At 44.6% G+C, this 20455-nt stretch overlaps 1 protein-coding gene across 1 annotated transcript in view; it reads left to right on the top strand.

Annotated features, from left to right (window-relative positions):
• Nucleotides 1-3929: 3929 nt before the first annotated feature.
• xylt1 (xylosyltransferase I) overlaps nucleotides 3930-20455 on the top strand; it is a 62359-nt gene continuing 45833 nt past the window's right edge. Inside the window, exon 1 of the mRNA XM_071913924.1 lies at nucleotides 3930-4214. Within this exon, the coding sequence (XP_071770025.1) occupies nucleotides 3930-4214 (285 nt within the window). The remainder of the gene's footprint in view (nucleotides 4215-20455) is intronic.

Genomic DNA, 20455 nt, shown 5'->3' on the forward strand with positions numbered 1-20455 from the left:
CGCCATCCCAGACTCACTCCAACAATGGCTGGCTGCCCCATCTCTCTCTCTCTCTCTCTCTCTCTCTCTCTCTCTCTCTCTCTCTCTCTCTCTCCCTCTCTCTCTGTCTCTGTCTCTCTCATGTTGCTTGTATAAAAGAGAGATCAGAAGACATGGGCAAGGTGGGTGTGTGGACGGGTAGCATGGCGGCAGTACCGGCGTGAACCCAAGTGCAAGGCTCACAGCAGTTACTCTGGTCAGTGTGTTTGTTTGTGTGTGTTTGTGTGTGTGTGTGTTTTTGAGTGACAGAGAGGTCGGCTCTAATTAAAATCATCATTTGTTGCCGCAGGGAACGGTAACCATCGTTGCGGCGACAGTCGGCCCACTCGTTCCCCCGAGCAACGGAGCTGCAGCTAATGAGAGACGAAGAGAAGGCTCCGCTGCCAGAGGAGCTGGAGCTGCGCTCTCTCTCTCTCTCCCTTTTCTCCCTCTCCTCTCATTTTCTTCTACTCTGTCCTTCTCCTGCTTCATTTCTCTGTTCTCTGCCATACTTTCACTGTCTCTAATCTCTTTACATCAGGCTCATAAACTGTTTTTCTCCTCACTGTCTTTCTTCTTTCTGTGTATATTATGTCTTCTCTTCTCCTCTGTCCCATTTCCCAACTTCACCCCTGCTTTCCGATTGCATCTATTCTTCATCTCTCTCTTCTTTCTTCTTGCTCCCATTTCCAGCAGTTTGTGTATTAACTGCTTTTCTCTCTCCATACCTCCCTTCATCTCTTCTTCTCTCATCTCTGTTTTAATTCACAACTTTACATTTCTTTCATTCCCTGCCTCTCCCTCCCGTTCCTCACTCACCTTGATGAAGTATTAAGATTTATAAGATGCTCAAATATCTTTGGAATGTCTGTGAGCACAAAGATGTTTTGAAATTCAATGCAACATTTATCTGTCTGTGGTCTGCAGCCTTATCTCGGTGGCTTCGACTCTGTTTGCCTGAAGAAATACCACCATGTTAATAATGTGTGCTGCAATTCAAATGCTAAAACACGTTAAGAAAGCCATCATGGTATCTGTGATGAGAATACAGATTAAGCACTTGAACATGGATAACAGAATGCTTTAGCTGCTATCCACTCTCCTTCGTGAGGAGCTATTGCACTCAGGCCAGTACAACATTATATTCCTGCCTACCTGGCTGGATAATGGCTTGTAAAATGGGTGATGTGAATAAATTGTTCCCCTTAAACAGAGACTGAACATAAGGTAGCAGCTGACTGTTCATTTTGCTATAGTTTGGAATGACATACTCTATTGCTGTTTGTTCCAGCTCTATATGGTACAAGGGTGCTGGGAAACGCTCAACACACTTAAGCTGAAAATGAACACCTATTATAAAAGGACCAAATGTAATTCTGAAAATGGCAGGAATGTCCTAATTGCCTTGTCGACTTCAGAACCACAAGGTCAGCTGCTCACACTTTGAGTGAGAATTTCTGTGTGTGTGTCTTCTATAAAGCTGTTGTTTTGGGCTTTGCATAATATGCTTTGTCTCCATGTCAGTCAAGGCATTCCTTAAGATGAAAAACACAGCGTGGAGCTCAAAATGATAACTTAGACCAGTACTTCCTTATCCATCTTTCCACAAGCACTATATAATTCACCTTCCATTCAAAGGCCTGATATATGCAAAACTTTGTCCGCTGTCAGGATTCACATCCAGCAATTTTCTTGTTTTCCTCCCCCAATTATCCTTTTTTCCCCTTTATCCAACATCTAACCAGCCATCAATTTGTCAGAGAGCTATAGCTACTGTCTGTGTCAGGCCTACAATCTTATTTATTCACCTCAATGGTTCGTTGCTCTGAAACAAAGACCCAAATGGCTTCAGCCATGGATAGCCTTCTTGCGAGTGTCAACATGTTCTTTCAACATTATTAAAGAAAGCACTGAGTGTATTCCTCCTTTGTAGTATTAAGTAATATCCCAAGTCCCAAAGCTTCCTCGGCCTTGGCTTGCAATTAGTGGGGAGCTGAGTTAGCCAAGGTCTAGCTTTAAATTTGAAACAAAGAAACAGAGGCAGATAGGGAGTAAATAAAACTGAAGTGAAGTTTTTATTCTGCTGTCAATTCAAACCTCTACATTTTTTCTTTAGAGAAACTTTGTTGGTTGGCCAATACTCATCTATCTCAGCTGTTCTTGCCTAAAGCTCAATCAGTTATTCAACACCACAGAGTAAACATGATAAATGCTTAGAGCAGGCAGTCTTCTTTCATTTACCAATACACAAAATCTGATGTAACTATCCCTTGTGTCAAATCTTCTGTATTGGTAAATGAAAAAGACTTCCTGCACAGCACAGCAGCCCTCATTATGAGCTTCAACTCTCACTTTAATATTAGGCTGATGCTAAAGTCATGAATAAAATTGAATGTGGCTGCCTGATTTCAATGATTAGGCAAACTGATGTTACGGTGTTGGTGGAGCCTAAACATTAGGGGGCTCAAAAAGTTTGGATTATTGGGGTTTATTTACAGTTTTGCAATGTGTCACGGTTGACACTCATGGTATTGAGGACTATAGTTGGAGTCCATGGGTGTAGTGCACCTACAGTTTAAGAGGGGACACAAACATGTCCACAGCTCAGGGCAATTGGGAACATACTGTATATTACTGTAACATAGCTATTGGCAGCTTTGCCAAAGCTGCTGGTGCCAACTAATTTGTGGAGGGAGGTAAAAACACTAGGAAAGAGGGAGTTGGATTATGGCGGTATGATACAATATATTAACATAATTAGAATCCTCATGACTATATTCAAAGCAAATGAAAAGCAATACAGTCGCTTCGATATCTGAGAGATGTTAGATATCAAATATCTGAGTAGGCAGTTTGAATGGTCATGGCGGTAGAGTTTCAGTCACCTTCCCCTCCCACTTGCGTGTGTTGTGCTGAGTGTCACAGCCACGCTAACATTCAAGACAAAATATGAGGTGGGCTTGGATTTGAACAAAGGGTATAGAGGAGTCAAACTGTATTTTCTGACACCCGCCCCTCTGAAGTCTAGCAACCATTGCTACAGCAGCCCAAGCTGCAGAGCTCCATGTGATCTGGGTCACGGTACCAGAGACTCACCCCAAGCTTCCTCCTGGGGTGAGTCCAATTCCCAGACATGAACCCTAAATCCTAAGCTTGGCAGCATGATAGACATCATGCAATTGAACCAAATCAAAATCGCATTCTTGAATCAGATGAAGGATTGTATCTCCACCAGTAGCCTATCTCTACTGGGTTCTCCATCTCTGTTGCATACGGTGTTTGTAGTGGCAGTGGAGCCCAGAATCTCTAAGAGTCCCTGATATGGGGGGCAGCAGGGTGGCACACTGGTTAAAGAGACAGTCCTTCAACCTGCTGAAGTGTCTTTGGGCAAGTCAGTGAATCCCTACCAGCTCCAGGGGCGCTGTTCTGTGTCTGACCCTGTGCTCCCTCATTGCGGGGGGGGGGGGGGGGGGAGGGGATCAATCCTACATCATCATACAAATACATTTCTCTGTCCGTGGTGCTGATATTGAGCATTGTACATTTCAACAGGTATTCGGTGTTTATCAAAATGAGTTATTCCAGAAAGCTCAAAATGCTGTCACTTTAGCCTAGTAGTTCTCGTACGCACACAGCCGAAAGGGGGGTCCGTTCTCATTGCTTGTAGATAGGCTTCTCGGTGCCCGGGAGCATTTCGTTGAACATCCTCACCGTTTTTCACCACACGGTGGCCCTGTGCCTCTCCTTCTCGACGCTCCTCCTCGCCTCCGCCACCGTAAAGCTCAGCCTCCCTCCTCTCTCTCTCTCCTCCTCCCTCCTCCTCCTCCCTCCTCTACTTCCACTCCTTCCTCCCGTCGCGCTGCGCAGAGCCAGAGAGCCGACGGTCCTCCGCTCCACAGCCCGGTGCGAAGATGGTTGGCGGCTTGTGCGCTCGCAGGTTGGCCCGCCGGTCGCGGTCCGCCCTGATAGCGGCTCTCACGGTGCTGCTGGTGCAGACGCTGATTGTGTGGAACTTCAGCAGCCTCGACTCCGGCGAAGACAGAGAAAACGGAGGCTCCAACATGCGAGAGAAGAGAGACCGGGTCGCGGGCAACAAAGCCACTGGCAGCGACTATTTCCAGCACGGGGTTCAGCGGCAGCAGCAGCATCATCTTCCTCCGCCTGGGAGAGGGACGACTCGCCACATACAGCAGCCGGTAAGACACAGGCGCCACCGATGATATTAGATCATTCCCCCACTACATAGTCGGAGTACAGAGACCGAACCGTCTCGTCAGGATGAAGCCTGGAGGGATTGGCAGGCAGGTCAAAACGTCTCCAGCCTTAAAGCCATTGCTTGCGTTTTTGGAAGACACGCACACGGCCGGGCCCCAAAATGAATGAACGACTTGTGTTTTGATTGTTGTCACTTCAACGGAGGCTACCTTGCAGCGTAACGATATGATGTCGGCTCTCTGAAGCTAGACAGATGAAAGCGAGCCCTCCTTAATCCGATACTGGAAGAAGGGCATCCTTAGAGCAATTGCTTTCTGAAGATAGGAGCCACAATTGTGCCGTTCAAATGAAAGCAGCCCAGACGCCCGTTTAAAATGCCAAGGCTGGGTGTGAAGCCTGAACTCAGTGTAGTTCACTCCAAGGCAAAATTATGGCATGGCAAATCCTTCCACAAGATAGTCAGAGGTGCGTAAACAGCAGCTTTTCTGTGTAGTCTAGTCACTGGCTGGGGTTGTAGCCTGCGGGTCATAGCCGATTTGGTATTTTCAGTGAAATACGCGGCAGAGCCCACCAGCGCTGTGCGAGGCCAATTTGAAACGCACAACCCAATTTGCACTGTTTTTTTTCCTATCAATCTACAAAGATTACAGTTATTTGTGGTACTTGGAAATACACCACAGGGACACAATTATTATACGTGACACAATTAATGATAACATGAAGCACAAATGCCAAGACAGGGCTGATTGAAACAGGCCTGCAATACAGGCATCTCAGACACAAATTGACTGAAATGTGTGAGAGATAACCTGTGAAGCCGTGCCCAGTCAGAGTTAACTCTGCTGAGTGAGGCTAATGCCGTACCACGCTCAGTTAACTCAATTAAACTTAAATTTGTTTCCCAAAATTAGAATATTTATTTACAGACTCCACAGACTGTTCTCCTCCAACAAACAAGTCAACGTGCCCATAGCCTACTCGAGGCTACATATTGAACAGGTTTTTTATTTGAATAGGCTTTTCGTATTTGATTAATTTTCACAACCTGAGGTCTGGAATTAAATCCTCTAAAATGAAACCTCCTGCTCGCATGCTCTAATTTGGACGCGATTGTCTTTGGCACAGTGTGCAGCGTTTTCCCCTCATAATATTCACCAAAGCTGCCTGCCATCGCAGCGGCAGCCTATTCTTCAGCCACCATGCAGCCAGTTGATAATTGCCTTTGATACAGTATGATACACTGTGGGCTCCGCATATAGAGTCAGTCACTCAGAGCCGAGCACTATCATCTGTCTCCTACGGTGATTTTACGGTGACTCACTCAATTCATCTAGTAGGACTCTTCGTCCCGCCTGCCTGCTCCTCTGGAGTATCATCACAATACAGTGCGTGGAGGGAAAGTCATGCCAAGGACAGGTTTAATTTGATGGAGTCGTCCCGACCGGCTTGACTAGTGGCCTATGTCGACAGGCTATTACTGCATGCTTTAGAGGTGGGAACTTGTTTCTTGTTGCTGCTGCCCATCACATGGTCCGCCTGTCCAACCCTCTCCAAAGCCTGACAGACAGAGAATCCCCTAACGAGAAATCACTATAATAATCCTATAATGTTCCTATAGTCTCAATAGTGAGTCTACCTTATCAGACTTTATGATATTATTATCTCCCATGGAATCACTGTAATAGTCCTATAATATTCCCAGAGAGGTAGGCTATAGTTTTTGCTGTGATATTTGTATATCCTTCTAAAAAATGTATTATAGGATTACTATGGTTCTTTTCCCTAAGGGATCAGTTGAGACTGTGTTAGGATGTGTCAGAACCTATTCACCGTACATCAACAGCGATTTGTCCAAAAGCGCTTTGCCATTAAAACACACAGTGGATCTGCACCCATGACCTTTTCGGTGTAATAAGGAAGGCTTTGGACTCCTGCCTTCCTCTCCCAACCTCGGGGCACATCACATTTATGCCAGTCCACCAGTCAGCGAGCCTGCTGCCTGCCTGTCAGACTGTCTACTCTCTCCTCCGCAGTTCTGTGGCCCCCGGACTCTTAACATTCAACCGGGTAGCCCTTGGCCACATGATTTCCTCAACTGGCTAATCACTGCATTTTCCTTCTCCCCTTGTGTGTGTGTGTGTGTGTGTGTGTGTGTGTGTGTGTGTGTGTGTGTGGAGGGAGGTTTGACAGCACAGAGTTGCTCAGCCTAAGGGTGACACATAACCGCCAACTGATGCTATATGAGGCACATTGCCAGAGAGAGGGGAGGGCAGCGCTTTGATCAAGAATAGAATGAGCCAGAAGCTACAGTATGACAATAACTAGAATTTATATCTGATAACTTGTATGCGATGGAAACATTACACGAGACTATGGCTATATCATCGCAGCAGTTGTTAGTAGTGATTGTCTCCTGTTGTGTCTCCTGAGGGAAATACAGGGTGAGATGTTCTCCTCTCTAGTCCGACGGACACCAGAGTGATTCCCAGAGAAGAGATAATCACCTCCTACCTGCTTTCTGTTGTTCACATCCCAGCTGTCTTGTTGTATATCTGGAAATAATCACCTGTGTGGAAATCATGTCGGGAATTGTGAGTGTTCAGTCTCTTCACCGAGTCTGTTCCAACCTGTTGCGGATTTATATTCTTATTAATTAGTCTGTCATTGTTTTCTGACATCAATTTATTACAGGAGATAACATCATAATTATCATTAATAGGTGCTTATTAAGGTTGGCTATGTGATGGATGTGGAAAAGGGTTGATGTGCCAGACTTAAAGCTATCTACTTGCAGCAGTAGACTGAGAAATGCTGAGAATAACGTCTAGCCCCACGCTCTCCTCCCTACAGATCTTAGTCATCAGCATTTTCTCTCCATCTGCCATGGTAGTCATAGTGTCATGCTCCTGTGTTCCCAGTGGTTGCCCAGCTCACACATGTTATAAAGTATTTCCCTATTTAGTCACTGGCTGCATCATGCATATCATTGCCTCTGATGTAAATTTTTTTCCACCTCCATCTCTGCTGGTTCTCAGTTCTCTCTGGCAAACTAAACAGGTTTGGTTTCACAAGCCATTTAATATTGAATTTCAAATAAACATTTTCCTGTTTTTCCACATGGTGAAACAGTATGGTATTAACGCATAAATGACAACAGTAACATCAAATAATGTAAAGATGTTCAAGTTTTGTATGAGCTACAGTTATTTTCCCACAGTAGCAGCATACTTTACTTTGTTGTATTTAGCTTATGGGCTCATCTTTGAAAACTTCACCAGTTTTACTATTCTAAATATTTTGGTGTCTTATTTCACAGTGTTGAATGGTAACAATTGAGTGAGAGTCATTTATTTCCCGCTGGCTAAGGCCTCTAACAACATGCTTTTAAATTGTAGTCATGTACCAGGGCTAATGCACGATGCATCTGTTTTGCATTTAAGAGCTTTGCTGAAATCTATTGTTGCTACCAGCCTATTCTCCTACCACCACCACCACCACCACACTGTGATTCATGCCACTGTTGTCTCTGATCACAGTGCTGACTCACACACACACATGCACACACACACACACACACACACCCACACAGACATTCACAGACACAAACATCCAAAACTATGCATGCAAACACATAAATGCAGGGAAGCGGCTACACACAGACACTCCCACATGCATGTACTCGTGCATAGTTACATACACAGACACACACACATCACGCATGCACACTCACATACAATGTATGAGTCCATGTTGCCCCACTTTTCTTCTTTCTCCCCCAGTTAAATCATCACATAGCGGCCACAGCGTTCAAGTCATGGCTACGACTAAGTGGGCGTTCAGTCATAGCTGATGCAGCAGTCATAGCAAAAGCGTGTATGTATGTATGTATGTGTACATATGTGTGCTTGTGTGTGTGTACTGTATATTACAGAGGAGCATTGCATTACAGAGGAGTAATAGTGTTGTTGTGTGTACATTTTTAATGGCATAATATTTTTTAAGAGGCAGCATTGTGAATATCATTTTTCATTTTTAATTGCCTGAAAGCCATTCTCTTTATTCACTCTGTTACAGATCACCCTTTCTCACCTTTCCCAACATGCTTCAGATGCAACCTCTTTCATATTGGCTCCTAGACAGTCTAGTTTGTTCTAGTGCCATTTCATGTGCCAGTCAATGTCGGTGCTGGTTTTTGTATCATAGCAAAGCCACTTTAGCAGTGGTAATTGGCAGTTAAATTGGCACTCCCATGAAAGGAAATCGTCTTGCAGTGTGAGTTATTATGCTTTAAACAGACTTTTGAACATGCATAATTACAGTCCGGAGAAACTCAGAGATGCACAGTGTGATTTAAAATTCCAAATATCCCAATCATTACATCAATAAAGTGTTATTCTGTCTGTAAAATCTGTAATGAGGGAAAAATAAAATGTAGCTCGCTGTTCAGTGTTCAATCCATCCATCTGTCCTTGTGTTTTTACATACAGAGCTTCTTTTTCAAGCGCCGTAACATTCAGAGAGAGAGAGAGAGAGGTGGGAACACATTCAGATGTGAGGGAAGTAGTATACACCTCAGACTTGAAAGAGGCAGATTGAAAACTCAAGACACTTTGATGTTGAAGTGTAATTTGTATACACGGCAGCATCTCCCTACAAAACCCGCAAAGGAAAACCATTTCAAGTATCATAACATGATGTGCTGTGTCATATCAAAAAAGGCCTGTTGTACAATAGAGTCGCACTGGATTCATCATACTCATATATAAACTATCATGCCAATATAGAATCCTAAAAATTTAGACTATGTATAGTTTGTCGACTGAAGGTTTGGGTATCCATAGCAGCCCAAGCAACAGACCACATCTTGTTCTGTTGCTAGTTTCACCAGGCACCTCCCTGCTAAACACTACTTTTAGCGCAGGTGCTAAATGTACTGTAGGCCTCTCTTGTGCGGTCTCGGTGTAATCTAGTTACAGCAGAGGCAGCAATCTCTCCTTCCTCTTCTGTCTCCTTGCTGACTTTCTGCAAAGGAGGAATGGCCAGTGACTGTTCCAACGGGCGGCAGTCTGTTAGAAAAGCTATGATGTACTTATAGAAGCAGCAAACACGCCAGCATGATTCATGCAGTCCTGTCAATTATGTCGTCTCTTGCTTAGGAAATGAGAATAGAGCAAGTTCCATTATTGTATTATATTTAATAGGGTAATGGGATAACTGCATCATCAAGTTAATAGTCAGCAGCATGTTGAGGGTTTTCAACGTCAGCACAGTATGTACAGTATTCTGCATCAGTTTAACTCTAACTACTAAAGTAATGCAGCCATGAAGAGGAAGAGTGTAAGTCCCACGCACACATGCAGACACATATTTTCTCTCTCTCTCTTTCTCTCTCTCTCTCTCTCTCTCTCTCGTGCTTGCACACTCTTTTTCTGTTAGTCTTTATCTCATGCTCTCACACACATGCAAATACACACTTATGTTTCTCCCTTTATCCCTGACGTGGTATATACTGTGTATATGCATGCTTGTGTGTGTGTGTATGTGTGCATGTTTTTGCTCAGCTTGATGCCTTTGTATGCCTCATCTGCAAAACTGCAAAATCAAAGATCATAACTACTGTTCATCTCTCTCCTGTCAAGTCTACTCAAACAAATCCCGCTATTACCACCAATTAGTGTTGTATCCCCTTGTGTCCCTCCCAGAAACCCCACACCCACACACACACACACACACACGCACTGCCACCACCATCACCACAACCCCAGCCCAGCAGTCTCTCTTGCCTCTGCTAGACAGCCCCCCCCCATCCTCCCCTCATCCTCCCATCATCCTCCGCCGCCGTTACAGATGGTTTCATTCCCCCCCAACACGTTAATAACGCATCATCCAGATGAATGAAGCTATATAATACCTAGCGTTGCCAATAATCCCATAGGTAAGAGGCTTAGCAGACAGCCTTCAGAGAGAGAGAGAGAGAGAGAGGGAGAGGACGGGGCTGGGGGGAGCTAAATTAGTTTTATCTAAAGTCTGGCATCCATGTTGATATTCAGCGCAGGCCTAGAGGGATGTATGCTGTGTCAATGAGCTCAAAGAATGAGTGCACACACTCCGGAGAGCTTGGAGGTTTGGACCAGACCATCACCATATGGAGGGGTTATTAGGCCGATCGCTCAAGTCCCTCACTGTTTACTGGGTCCAGGTTATCCCTTTAAATAGATCTATTTTATGGGAAGAGATTAGTGCCAGCAGAGATTGCATTTGAAATGCATAAATTTGAGTTTGTCATGCTCATATTGAACCGCTGAATTAAAAACAAAAATGAATATTTTGAATAAATGAATTCAAAAATGTAATTTTTAAGTCGTAATTATAAATTGAATCCAATGGCTTGAATTTGAATGTGATTATTATTGATTTTTACTTTTAATTATATTTTGAGTTTTCTCAATTAAAATTCAGTTTTCTCAGTTCAAACTGAGCTCTCTGAGACACACATCCAGGGACTTAGGAAAAGCAAGTGAGATTCAAAGATTCAGAAGATGTTTGTCTCAGAGAGCTCAATCTGAATTGAGAAAACTGAATTTGAACTGAGAAAACTTGAAATCATGAAATTGAAACTATGTGGTTCAATATGAGCATGACATTTCTGCAATTGAAATAGAATCTCTGCTGGCACTAATCTCTTTCCATACTACTTTCCCAGCATCCCAATAATGGCTACCTAATGGCTAACTAATATGCAGTAGGGCAGCGAGGTGTGAGGCGTGTAGTATGTTATTTATTTTGTTCTGATACACTACCATTTTGGTTGTTATACATTACATATATTACCTGCAGTACGTGTTCAGATGTATTCCATTTCTATTTCACAGGGAGGATTATATGTTCTTCCTATAGTGGAACATAATAGATTTCTTCTTTATTATGGTCTCGGCTGCCAAGCTGGGAGGTGTGACAAGATGAGAAGCTTTGCTAGCACTTTCCTATCAGGTCAGATCGCCTGCAGTGGCAGTCATATGTATTTTGTTTCATTTTTCAGTCTTACATGTAAGTCATAGCGTGAGGCGGTCCGGCGGTATCTACAGCATCTCTAATCTAGCCTATATGCAGCATACCATGAATAGCCTCCTTGTTAGACAGTATGGAGTGTGTTTGTCTCTCAACCATAATGGTCACATTTTACTGAAAACCACTTGACAGCCCTGTCATCGGGAAAACATACGCTAGATTGCCCGCTCCTCGGCAATCACTGCAACGCCGCCGCATTGACATGCAGCACGCAAATGCACATGTAACACACAAATGCACATGAACATATAATCACACCCACACAGACTAATGACATTGAGCGTGAGCCACTGCCTTGCTATCTCCTCCTCAACATGCCATACACTAATCCCCTTGTATTGTGCTATCCTAATAAGACAGGGGGGTTTGTGACAGAAAGAGAAAAGAGTGTGTGGCAGTATGGTGAAGACAGAGGGTGATGACACGTTGGCTGGGTGGAGATAGGGGCGATGCGGCCTGTCAGGGAAAGCTTTTGTCCCTCCAGTCCCATGGAGCAAGAGGAGAGGAACTGACAGCGGCATTTTCTTCTTCTTCTCCTTCTTCTTCTTCCTCCTCCTACTCCTCTTTTCTTCTTCTCGCCACTGGAGCTGAATGCCAACAGCCCAGAAGACTTGTCTCTATCTGTGATTAAGAGAGAGAGAGAAAGTGAGAGGAGGAGGAAGGGGGAAAAAAAGACAGATAGAGACAGGGAGTGAAAGAGAGAGTGGCAGAGAGAGAGAGAGAGAGAGAGAGAGAGAGAGAAAGGTACGCAAGGACGGATACGCAAGACGGAAGAAAGCTGGAGCTGAAAAGAGGAAGAAATGTAGGGGAAAAAAAGAAAAGATAAACGTCTCATCCCCTCTACAAATCCGACGTCGACTCAAATCCCAGCGTAATCCTCAGGGGAACCCGGTTTGGTTTGAAGGCTCGTTAGTGTAGCTTGGGCCGGGCTGGCAAAGACAGTGTGGATGGAGACTGTTCCTTGTTCCTGGAAACGAACCTGAGCCCAAATAGCCTCGACACGTACAGGGATCAGGTCTGTAATTTTCCCCTCTATCGGTGAAGTTCAGGATTTAGAGGGGAGGTAAGCCGATCCCAAGGCACTGATCAAGCTGTTTTTTTTTTATTTATTTTTTTATCAAGCATCTCTAAATTGGAGCTCTGATCTAGGATTACAATGAATAGCATGGTCGAGGGGAATCTGCCCAATAATCCTGGTGCTGCACTGCCACTTAAACCAGGTTGTGATTTCATTTGTTGTGTCTTTCGCCCTGATGGTTAAGGTCAGGGTGTGGGACGGCTTGCTTCAGGCAAAGCTGTTCTGTTAGGTAGTTGTTTGTCTGCATTATCCCCCTCTGGATAACATTTTGCTTTGCTCTTAGAGTGGTTGATGCTTTTGGAAATTATCTGAAATATCATCATCAACACTAGGTTTTTAAAAGAAGTATTGAATACCTACTGTAAGGATATCTTAAAGACCCCATGAAACGGCATCTTTACTTCCTTGATTTGATGCATTTCCCATTGAAACAGGATGTTGGGGCGGGACATAACACAGGGAGGGATCATTCGAAAGTCTAAACCAATGGAATAGGCAATTTTATTTGATGGGAGAGGTGCGGAGGGGCGGGATTGTTCAAAAATCTGATGGTTTTATTAGTTAGAAATGTATATTTACGCCTACTAATGCAGCATGAGGTCACCATGAAAGATATACTCTGTTTTCCAGGAAGTAACATTAATGGGACTTCATTTCATGGAGATTTTAAATAAAGTAATCTTACTGTTTGATCTATAGGATCATAGCTACCTGATGACCTCATACTTTACCCATTGCATCATTATGACACAAGGTGGGGGTTATGGTCAAGGTTATATTTAATATCCCATCGCTCTGGGGTTAGAGTGAATCACAGGAGAATTCAGTTCAGCTGTCCGCCTCTCCCTCTGGGAGAGCAGGGAGTGTATGCGATGTTGGGAGGTAAGTGGAGGGCAGTACACATGCATACACACACGCACACACATGCATACATTAACACACGTGCACACACATACACACCCACACACACTCCACCTTCCTCTCGGTCTAACATGCACACACCCTACAGAATGCATAAAACCATAAAACACTCTCCTCCACTGCATCACGCAAATTTCTCTAGTCTTTAGTATGCACACACACTCACCCACACACACACTTACTCACACAGATGCACATTTTCTCCCTGCCCCTTCCCTGTGGCTCATACATACCCCACACACACTCAGAGTAAATAAAACCATAAAGCGCTCCCTGCATCACATGAATACCTTCATGCTCTTCAGTATTCATGCTAAACCACCAAGTCCAGACAGAGAGCTCACACTCATTACTGAGCAGGTGTTTTCTCCATCAGGAGTGCATTCAGATCCCGTCTGTCCTTCCTGTCTGTATCCACTCAACGGAGTGCTTCGCCACCCTCAAGTAGGAACAACACACACACACACACACACCTCCACATTTGCATCCTCCTCCTTGAACGTTTCCTCAGTCTCTTCAGCCCGGCACGCTCCCACTCCTCTTCTCCCCGGTCGTCCCCTCCCGCCTGCGCCTCTCCTCCCGTCTCGAGGAGGGATATCTCGCCGCGCCGCTGAGTCGTTCGCCGGTCCTTCAGCGCGCCGCGGGCCTCCTAAATCAGCCTCAATGAGGAGCCCTGCAGAGGCTGCCGCTGCCGGGGAGAAATTGCGCTGTAATTGAGCTGCGTGATAATGATACGTTCTTCTCTCTGATTTCCTACCAGCGGTGAATCATCAACACCATCATCATCGTGCCATCACATCAGCGACGCTCCACAGCCGCTGCCACGCGCCGCTGCCACGCGCCGCCGCCGGAGTTGACCTGCTCTCTCACTTGATTCGCTTTCACTCGTCTCTCTCTCTCTCGTCTTATTGCTCTCTTTCCACTTATTTTATTCCCATTTCCTCTCCTCTCTTTCGCTTTCTCCGGCTCTATCCTCATCACTCTCTCCACTCATCTTTCTCTCAGCCATCCTTCCCATTCTGTTCCATTTCGTTGGACAGCATGCCTCGGAGGTATACAGAAATTACAATGTATGAGAAAATGGAGGAGGGGGGGTGGATTGCAGCGGAAGGGAAGATAATTAGGATGGGTGATTGTGTGAGCACAATGTCAAATGCCTTTTTGCTATTTAAGGCGTTCATGCTAATATAGTTGGAAATGAGGAAGAGTGTTTGACTCTTGGTAATTGTTGTGCAACACAGTTTGGTTATCAGAGTCTCTCTATGTATTCACAAGCATGCTTTTTGGAAAGTGAATTGAATTTACACATTAAACTCTAAGTCCTCTCTCTCTCTCTCTCTCTCTCCCTCTCTCTGTATCTGTCTCACCATATTCTCATGCTCATGCACACCTAGTCATACATTCCCACATACACAAACTTTTCATAGGACATAAAGGCCTCTGTGTTTCACTTACCCACTCTGAAAAGACTCCTTGATGGCAGTTGAAGGCAGTTTGTAAAAGGTGAGGTGTGTGTGTGTGTGTGTGTGTGTGTGTGTGTGTGTGTGTGTGTGAATGTGCAATAGGAAGAGAGACACAGGGTAAGAACAAAATTGTTTTGAATGGCTGAGAAATAGTGGAAAGTGGGTTAAATTATGAGATGGGGGGGAAGAGAAAAGGAGCTGTGGCAAAGGGGGTAAACTGAGACAGAGGGTTAATCGACATAGAGCCAGATGTAAAGAGAGAGAGAGAGAGGTTAAGGCAAAGAGAGAGCTTGCCAAGTCAGAGAGTTGCAGAGCACTCTGTGTGTTTGTGTGCATGTGTGTGTGTGTGTGTGTGTGATTTGGGCTTCTGTAGTAGCAGGAGGGGAGTTTACGCTTGGCTCTCAGTGCTTTAACCATCCTCATGAGAACTGCCTTTCCATAGAGAAGAACCATTAGGAAAATCATTGACTGCTTATTGGTTTCAGCACTCTCTTCAAGTCTATTTGTGTGTGCGTGCGTGTGTATGTGTGTGTTTAATGTGTGTGTGTGTGTGTGTGTGTGTGAAAGAGCTGAAACAAAGAACAATACCGCTCTTTTTTTCTCTCTCGCTCTCCCCATGGAATGGCCAATGTGGCTTGCAGGGGGGTGAGGGCTTTTTTGACTTCTCTCTTTGTGCCCAAGTTCCCCCTTAACTGCTGCGAGTGAAATCCGTTTTACATCAGCAAATAGGCCTACAACAATCTTTTTATGTAACTCTCAGTTTAACCAGCGGATGGATGAATACGTCTTTTTCATGGAGGGCCAGTCATTGAAGCCAAGCAGGTCTTGGCGGCACTCCTCCAGCGGCTCTGCGTCCACGTACAGAACGTACTTGGTGGTTTAGGGAGGGTATCTCCGGACAAGCCTTGGCTGCCTGTCACTTGTCCATGACAGGGGAGTTGGCTGGGGCTGAAATGTGAGTACACCAACCACATATCCTGCCTCTGCATGCACAATAGTGTTGGCAGCTTAGCAGCAGTAGTAGTTTATTGTCATATGTATTAAAAAAAAAAGCAGTGCATTCCAATGCAATGGAAAACTTGTGCTCTGGCTACTTTCTGGATAAAAATACCGCATGTCAATCTATACAATTATACAAATATACACTATACACACTAGGGATGGGACGATATAACGAAATTCAATATAACGCAATACAAAAATGTGACAATATGTATCGTGGGGCAGGAAAATGAATCATGATATTAGCTCCATTTTATTCTGCTGTTGTAATCACAAATGAGATGTCTTGCCCATCACAATTTCACAAGCTCTCCTTCCAAATTATATTATTGGCACTTTGTAATGACATTTCTAAATTGTTGTTTACATTCTAGCAAGCCAATGCCATTGCTAGAAAGACATGTGGCTCAGAAATAAACATAATTCTGCACAGTCATACTTTGTTATAAATATATATACACACATGTACACATACAAATCCATACACGTATACATATAAATATATACATACATCTACACACACTTACACTCCATATATATGCTCCATATATACTTATATATATACTTAAATATACAGCATCAGAAGAAAAAGTACAGCAACAGCATAGCACTTATCTGTACACACAAAATACAAGTAAAACATTGCCTGCTGGTATATGGATTTACTTTTGTGTGTGACACTGAGTGAGTGGCGTGTGTGTGTGTGTGTGTGTGTGTGTGTGTGTGTGTGTGCGTGCGCATGCGTCAGTGTGTGTTTATTAATATTGGAGTTCTGCACATATGCATATGTTCCAGAGGCATATAGAATATGCAGACATAATTGTCTTAACTGCTGAGAAAGAGATTTGGACAGAACAGAGCAATTATAATTCAGCCAGGCCACGTCTGCTTGCTTAGCAGTCAGTCTATTTGCCTAAAAGACACAAATGACTGCAATTTAACAGCAATAGAAGGGGACTGTAATGAGTTGGTAACTATTTTCCTGATGTGGGCGCGTTGCTCTAAGGTGCGAAGAATAATCAAAGGAATAGGGCTGTATTTTCACTGACATTATGTCCAGTGGCAGCAATAGAGATTAATCAGCATAAGGTTTATTAGCTTCTCAAAATTATTCTGGTACCTTTTTTCATTATTTTTTCTTTCCTATTTTGCATAATAGACTATCACAACAGGGCTTATATATTATTTCTGCTGAAATTACTCCATTTGATATTGGGTGGTGAGGTAGGTGGTTTTAATGAGAGCCTGGTGTACGCGACAGCACCATTAGATGTGACGATCCAGATCCAGCAGTAAGGTGCAGTGCGCTAGTTCTCACGTGTTTTCACATCAGGACCCAAATCTGACTTTGCCCATGAAGTCACAACCCACTGGATTAAATTAAATATTGTATGCATTTCCATCTAGTCAGTATAACTATCTCATAGTATGTTGTTCGATTGCACTTATGAACTCGCACACACGTCTGCTACTCTTAATACATGTCACGCTGCGTGGATGTATGCTCTGTGCCATGTGCATCAGTATGCACTGCGTTATGTTAATTGTCGATATGTTCCTGCACCAGTGTCACCAAGGCAAACTCCTACGCAGTTATTGCACTTAAAGAAAAATCAAGTAAGACACACACATAATCCATTGAGAAGCCGTAGTATATATGCTGAATTATATATGCGGTGTGTGTAGTGTGTCAGAGATAGCAGAGATCAAACTGATTGTTTCCAGCAGAGCCGGTGCAGTCAGATGTGTGCGCTGCATACATTTGTATCATGTGCAGAAATCCTGTGTGTGTTATGTTACTTATGTTTAATGGATGAGGATGGGTTGTTAGTTTATGATGGCCTATGGCAGTATACAGGGCATGGTGTGTGTGTGTGTGTGTGTGTGTGTGTGTGTGAGAGAGAGAGAGAGAGTGTGAGTGTGTGAGTTGGGGGGTATGTATGTGCTACACAGAACATCAAAGGTCAGGGAAGGTGATTGTTGTATGTGTGTGTGTGTGTGTGTGTGTGTGTGTCTCAGCCTGCAGCAGCCCAATGATTCAGAGGACACAGGCTGCGTGACGTGCACTGTCTTTGACCCTGCGCTACAGCAGCTGTTAACGTAGCGCTACAGCTGTGTGTTTGTTTTGTTGTTTTGGAGTTTTTTATGGGAGGGGTGGGGGTTGTAAATGCGACTAAATGTGTACGTTTGTTTGTCATATATTTGTCTGTATTATGCGCTCGTTATGAACACCATGTGCATCTGTGTGTGTGTGTGTGTGTGTGTGTGTGTGTGTGTGTTTGTTCCTATGTGTGTGTATTTAGCGGCTGTTGGGTCACTGCAGGCCCTCTGCACTCTTGCCAGTGCCCCGTTCTGGCTCCCAGGGGCCCCAGAGGATTTTTGGTAGGATGTGCTGACAAATCGATGCTGCCGGCCTGGCTAACAGCTCCTTCTGTGGCTGGCAACGGCCACAACGTACTCCGAATACCAAGTGATGGCCGTGAGCAGTCTTTCTCTGCCTCTCTCTCTCTCTCTCTCTCTCTCTTTTCTCTCTCTCGTACACATGCAACAGTATGACATCACCAACCAAAACCAGAATTTCAAATGGGCTCAGCTTGAGGAAAAAGCCCAAAATCCGGCCTAAAATCTGGATCAGAAACCTAATCCCCAACTCTGGGGGATCGGATCTCAATCGCTCCAGGGTTTGGCGATTGGCCATCGCTCCATTTCTCGTCGCTCTGTCCCTCTCTTTGTCTCTCTCTCTCTCTCTCTTCCCTCCGATTTGGACAGCTGTTTCACACAGCGAAAAGGGGGAAAGTAGGTTTAATTTTGCCAATAATGCCTCAGTCTGTGCATCTGCTATGCCGGAGTGATTAGCGCAGCAGAAGCAGTGTTTATTATAGTGACAAGCCCATATGGTTTCCGTATGTACTATTAAGTATTAGGGCTGATCTGTCATGTTGTATTGGAACTTGTTTTGTGTTGTAATATTATGGTTACAGCTACCCACGCTACAATTAGATGGCATAGGGAATGTATTTGTGTGTGTGTGTGTGTGTGTGTTTATTTGATTAAGGCAGGTGTTTTTAAATTATTGTTTAGGATGAATTAACACTTACACGGACACAGTCTGTGCTGTGTTGGGTCTCAAAGCATGGTTTAGAAAGGTAGAGATGAAAGAGGCAGCAGTACAGAGGGTTCTGAGCTAATACAAGTGTGTGTGTGTGTGTGTGTGTGTGTGTGTGTGGGCCTAATCTCACACACGCGCATGCATGTGGATCCTCCTCCCACACACACACACACACACACACACACAAAACAGTTTTTGCATTCACATTCATTGATGTGACTGAACCCACTGAACCCCAGCTACCCCAACAGTCCTCAACAAAGGTACTCCTCCTTACTGCATCGCACACTCACACACACACACACACACAGAGGGGGGCTGTGTTGCACTTAAACAGTTTCCTCTCAGACAGAGGGAGTTTAGCTGTAGTCTGGTTCAGATTTGCCACACAGTGCACCACTGTAGCCAGCTAGCCAAGCCTTCAGCTTCCGAGCCTTTGGCTGTATCAATAATCAGCTAGCCTTAAACGCTAGCCAAGGCTAACCACATAATTACAGCACTCATCTGGCCGAATCGCCTCAGAATGCAACACAGAAGCATGATCCTGTAGTTAGAGAGAGCTGCTTTAGCCAAACCCTGAAGCACATGAGACTACAAGGCTAGCTCGACCCTGTGTGTGTGTGTGTGTGTGTGTGTGTGTGTGTGTGTGTGTGTGTTGTGTGTGTGTGGATAGAGCTACTTTCCCAGCTTAGCCTTCCTGTCAGGTCATGGATTAGCAATCCTTGAGCCTAGTACTACCGATGTAGCATGAGATTCATTCTTATGAATCAGCAACTAGCATGGTCAACGGACCTGGTAGAACAGTATCGCAGTATGAATGGCTTGGCTGGCTGCTGAGTTGTGGTAGGAAAGTCTGATTGGCGGTGGTTGGACTGAGGAGGAATGGGATCTGCTGGCATTCCTCTGGAGGACTGGAGAGCCACTCTGTCTCCGAGCTGGAGGAGGGGAGGAGCAGGCAGGAGCGAGGGACTGACTAAGGACATACAAAGCCTAATGAATGACATTGGGTGTGTGTGGGAGTGGCAGGTGTGTGCGCATGTGCTTGTGTGTGTCTGCATTTTCCTTCTCCCCTTGTATGTGTGTGTGTCTGTGTGTGTGTGTGTTGTGTGTATGTCCGTGTGCACGTGTGTCTGTGCCTATTCATATCTGATGTGTGTATAGAGCATGTATGTGCGAGTGGGTGTGAATGACGTGAGTTCCCCCCCCCCCCCCCCCCCCCGGTTACATCCCGTCCCCACAACAGGAAGAGAAGAAGCAGACGATACTCAGCCAGGAAAGACTTAAATGGAAGGTCAGTCAGTGCATTCGTTTGTGAAGCATCAGGACTTCCCAGGCCTTGTGTTTTTTCCTGCATCGCACATCAGAGAGTAAGAGCGGGACTGTCAAGCGTGTAGGATCTGAAAGAACTGGATTAGCACGTCAAATACAGAAATAAATAAATTCTGTTATTTTCCTGCGATTTCAAATCTCCTTATTCGATCTCAGTCTCCCTGTTTGATCTCAATGTCAGACTCATTGGTTTCTTGCAGAAGGACAAACTCCGCTCGTCTTGCATTGCTGGAAAATGCTTTATTGGAATCT

Source organism: Centroberyx gerrardi, chromosome 3, assembly GCF_048128805.1.
Source record: "Centroberyx gerrardi isolate f3 chromosome 3, fCenGer3.hap1.cur.20231027, whole genome shotgun sequence".
Lineage (NCBI taxonomy): Eukaryota > Metazoa > Chordata > Actinopteri > Beryciformes > Berycidae > Centroberyx > Centroberyx gerrardi.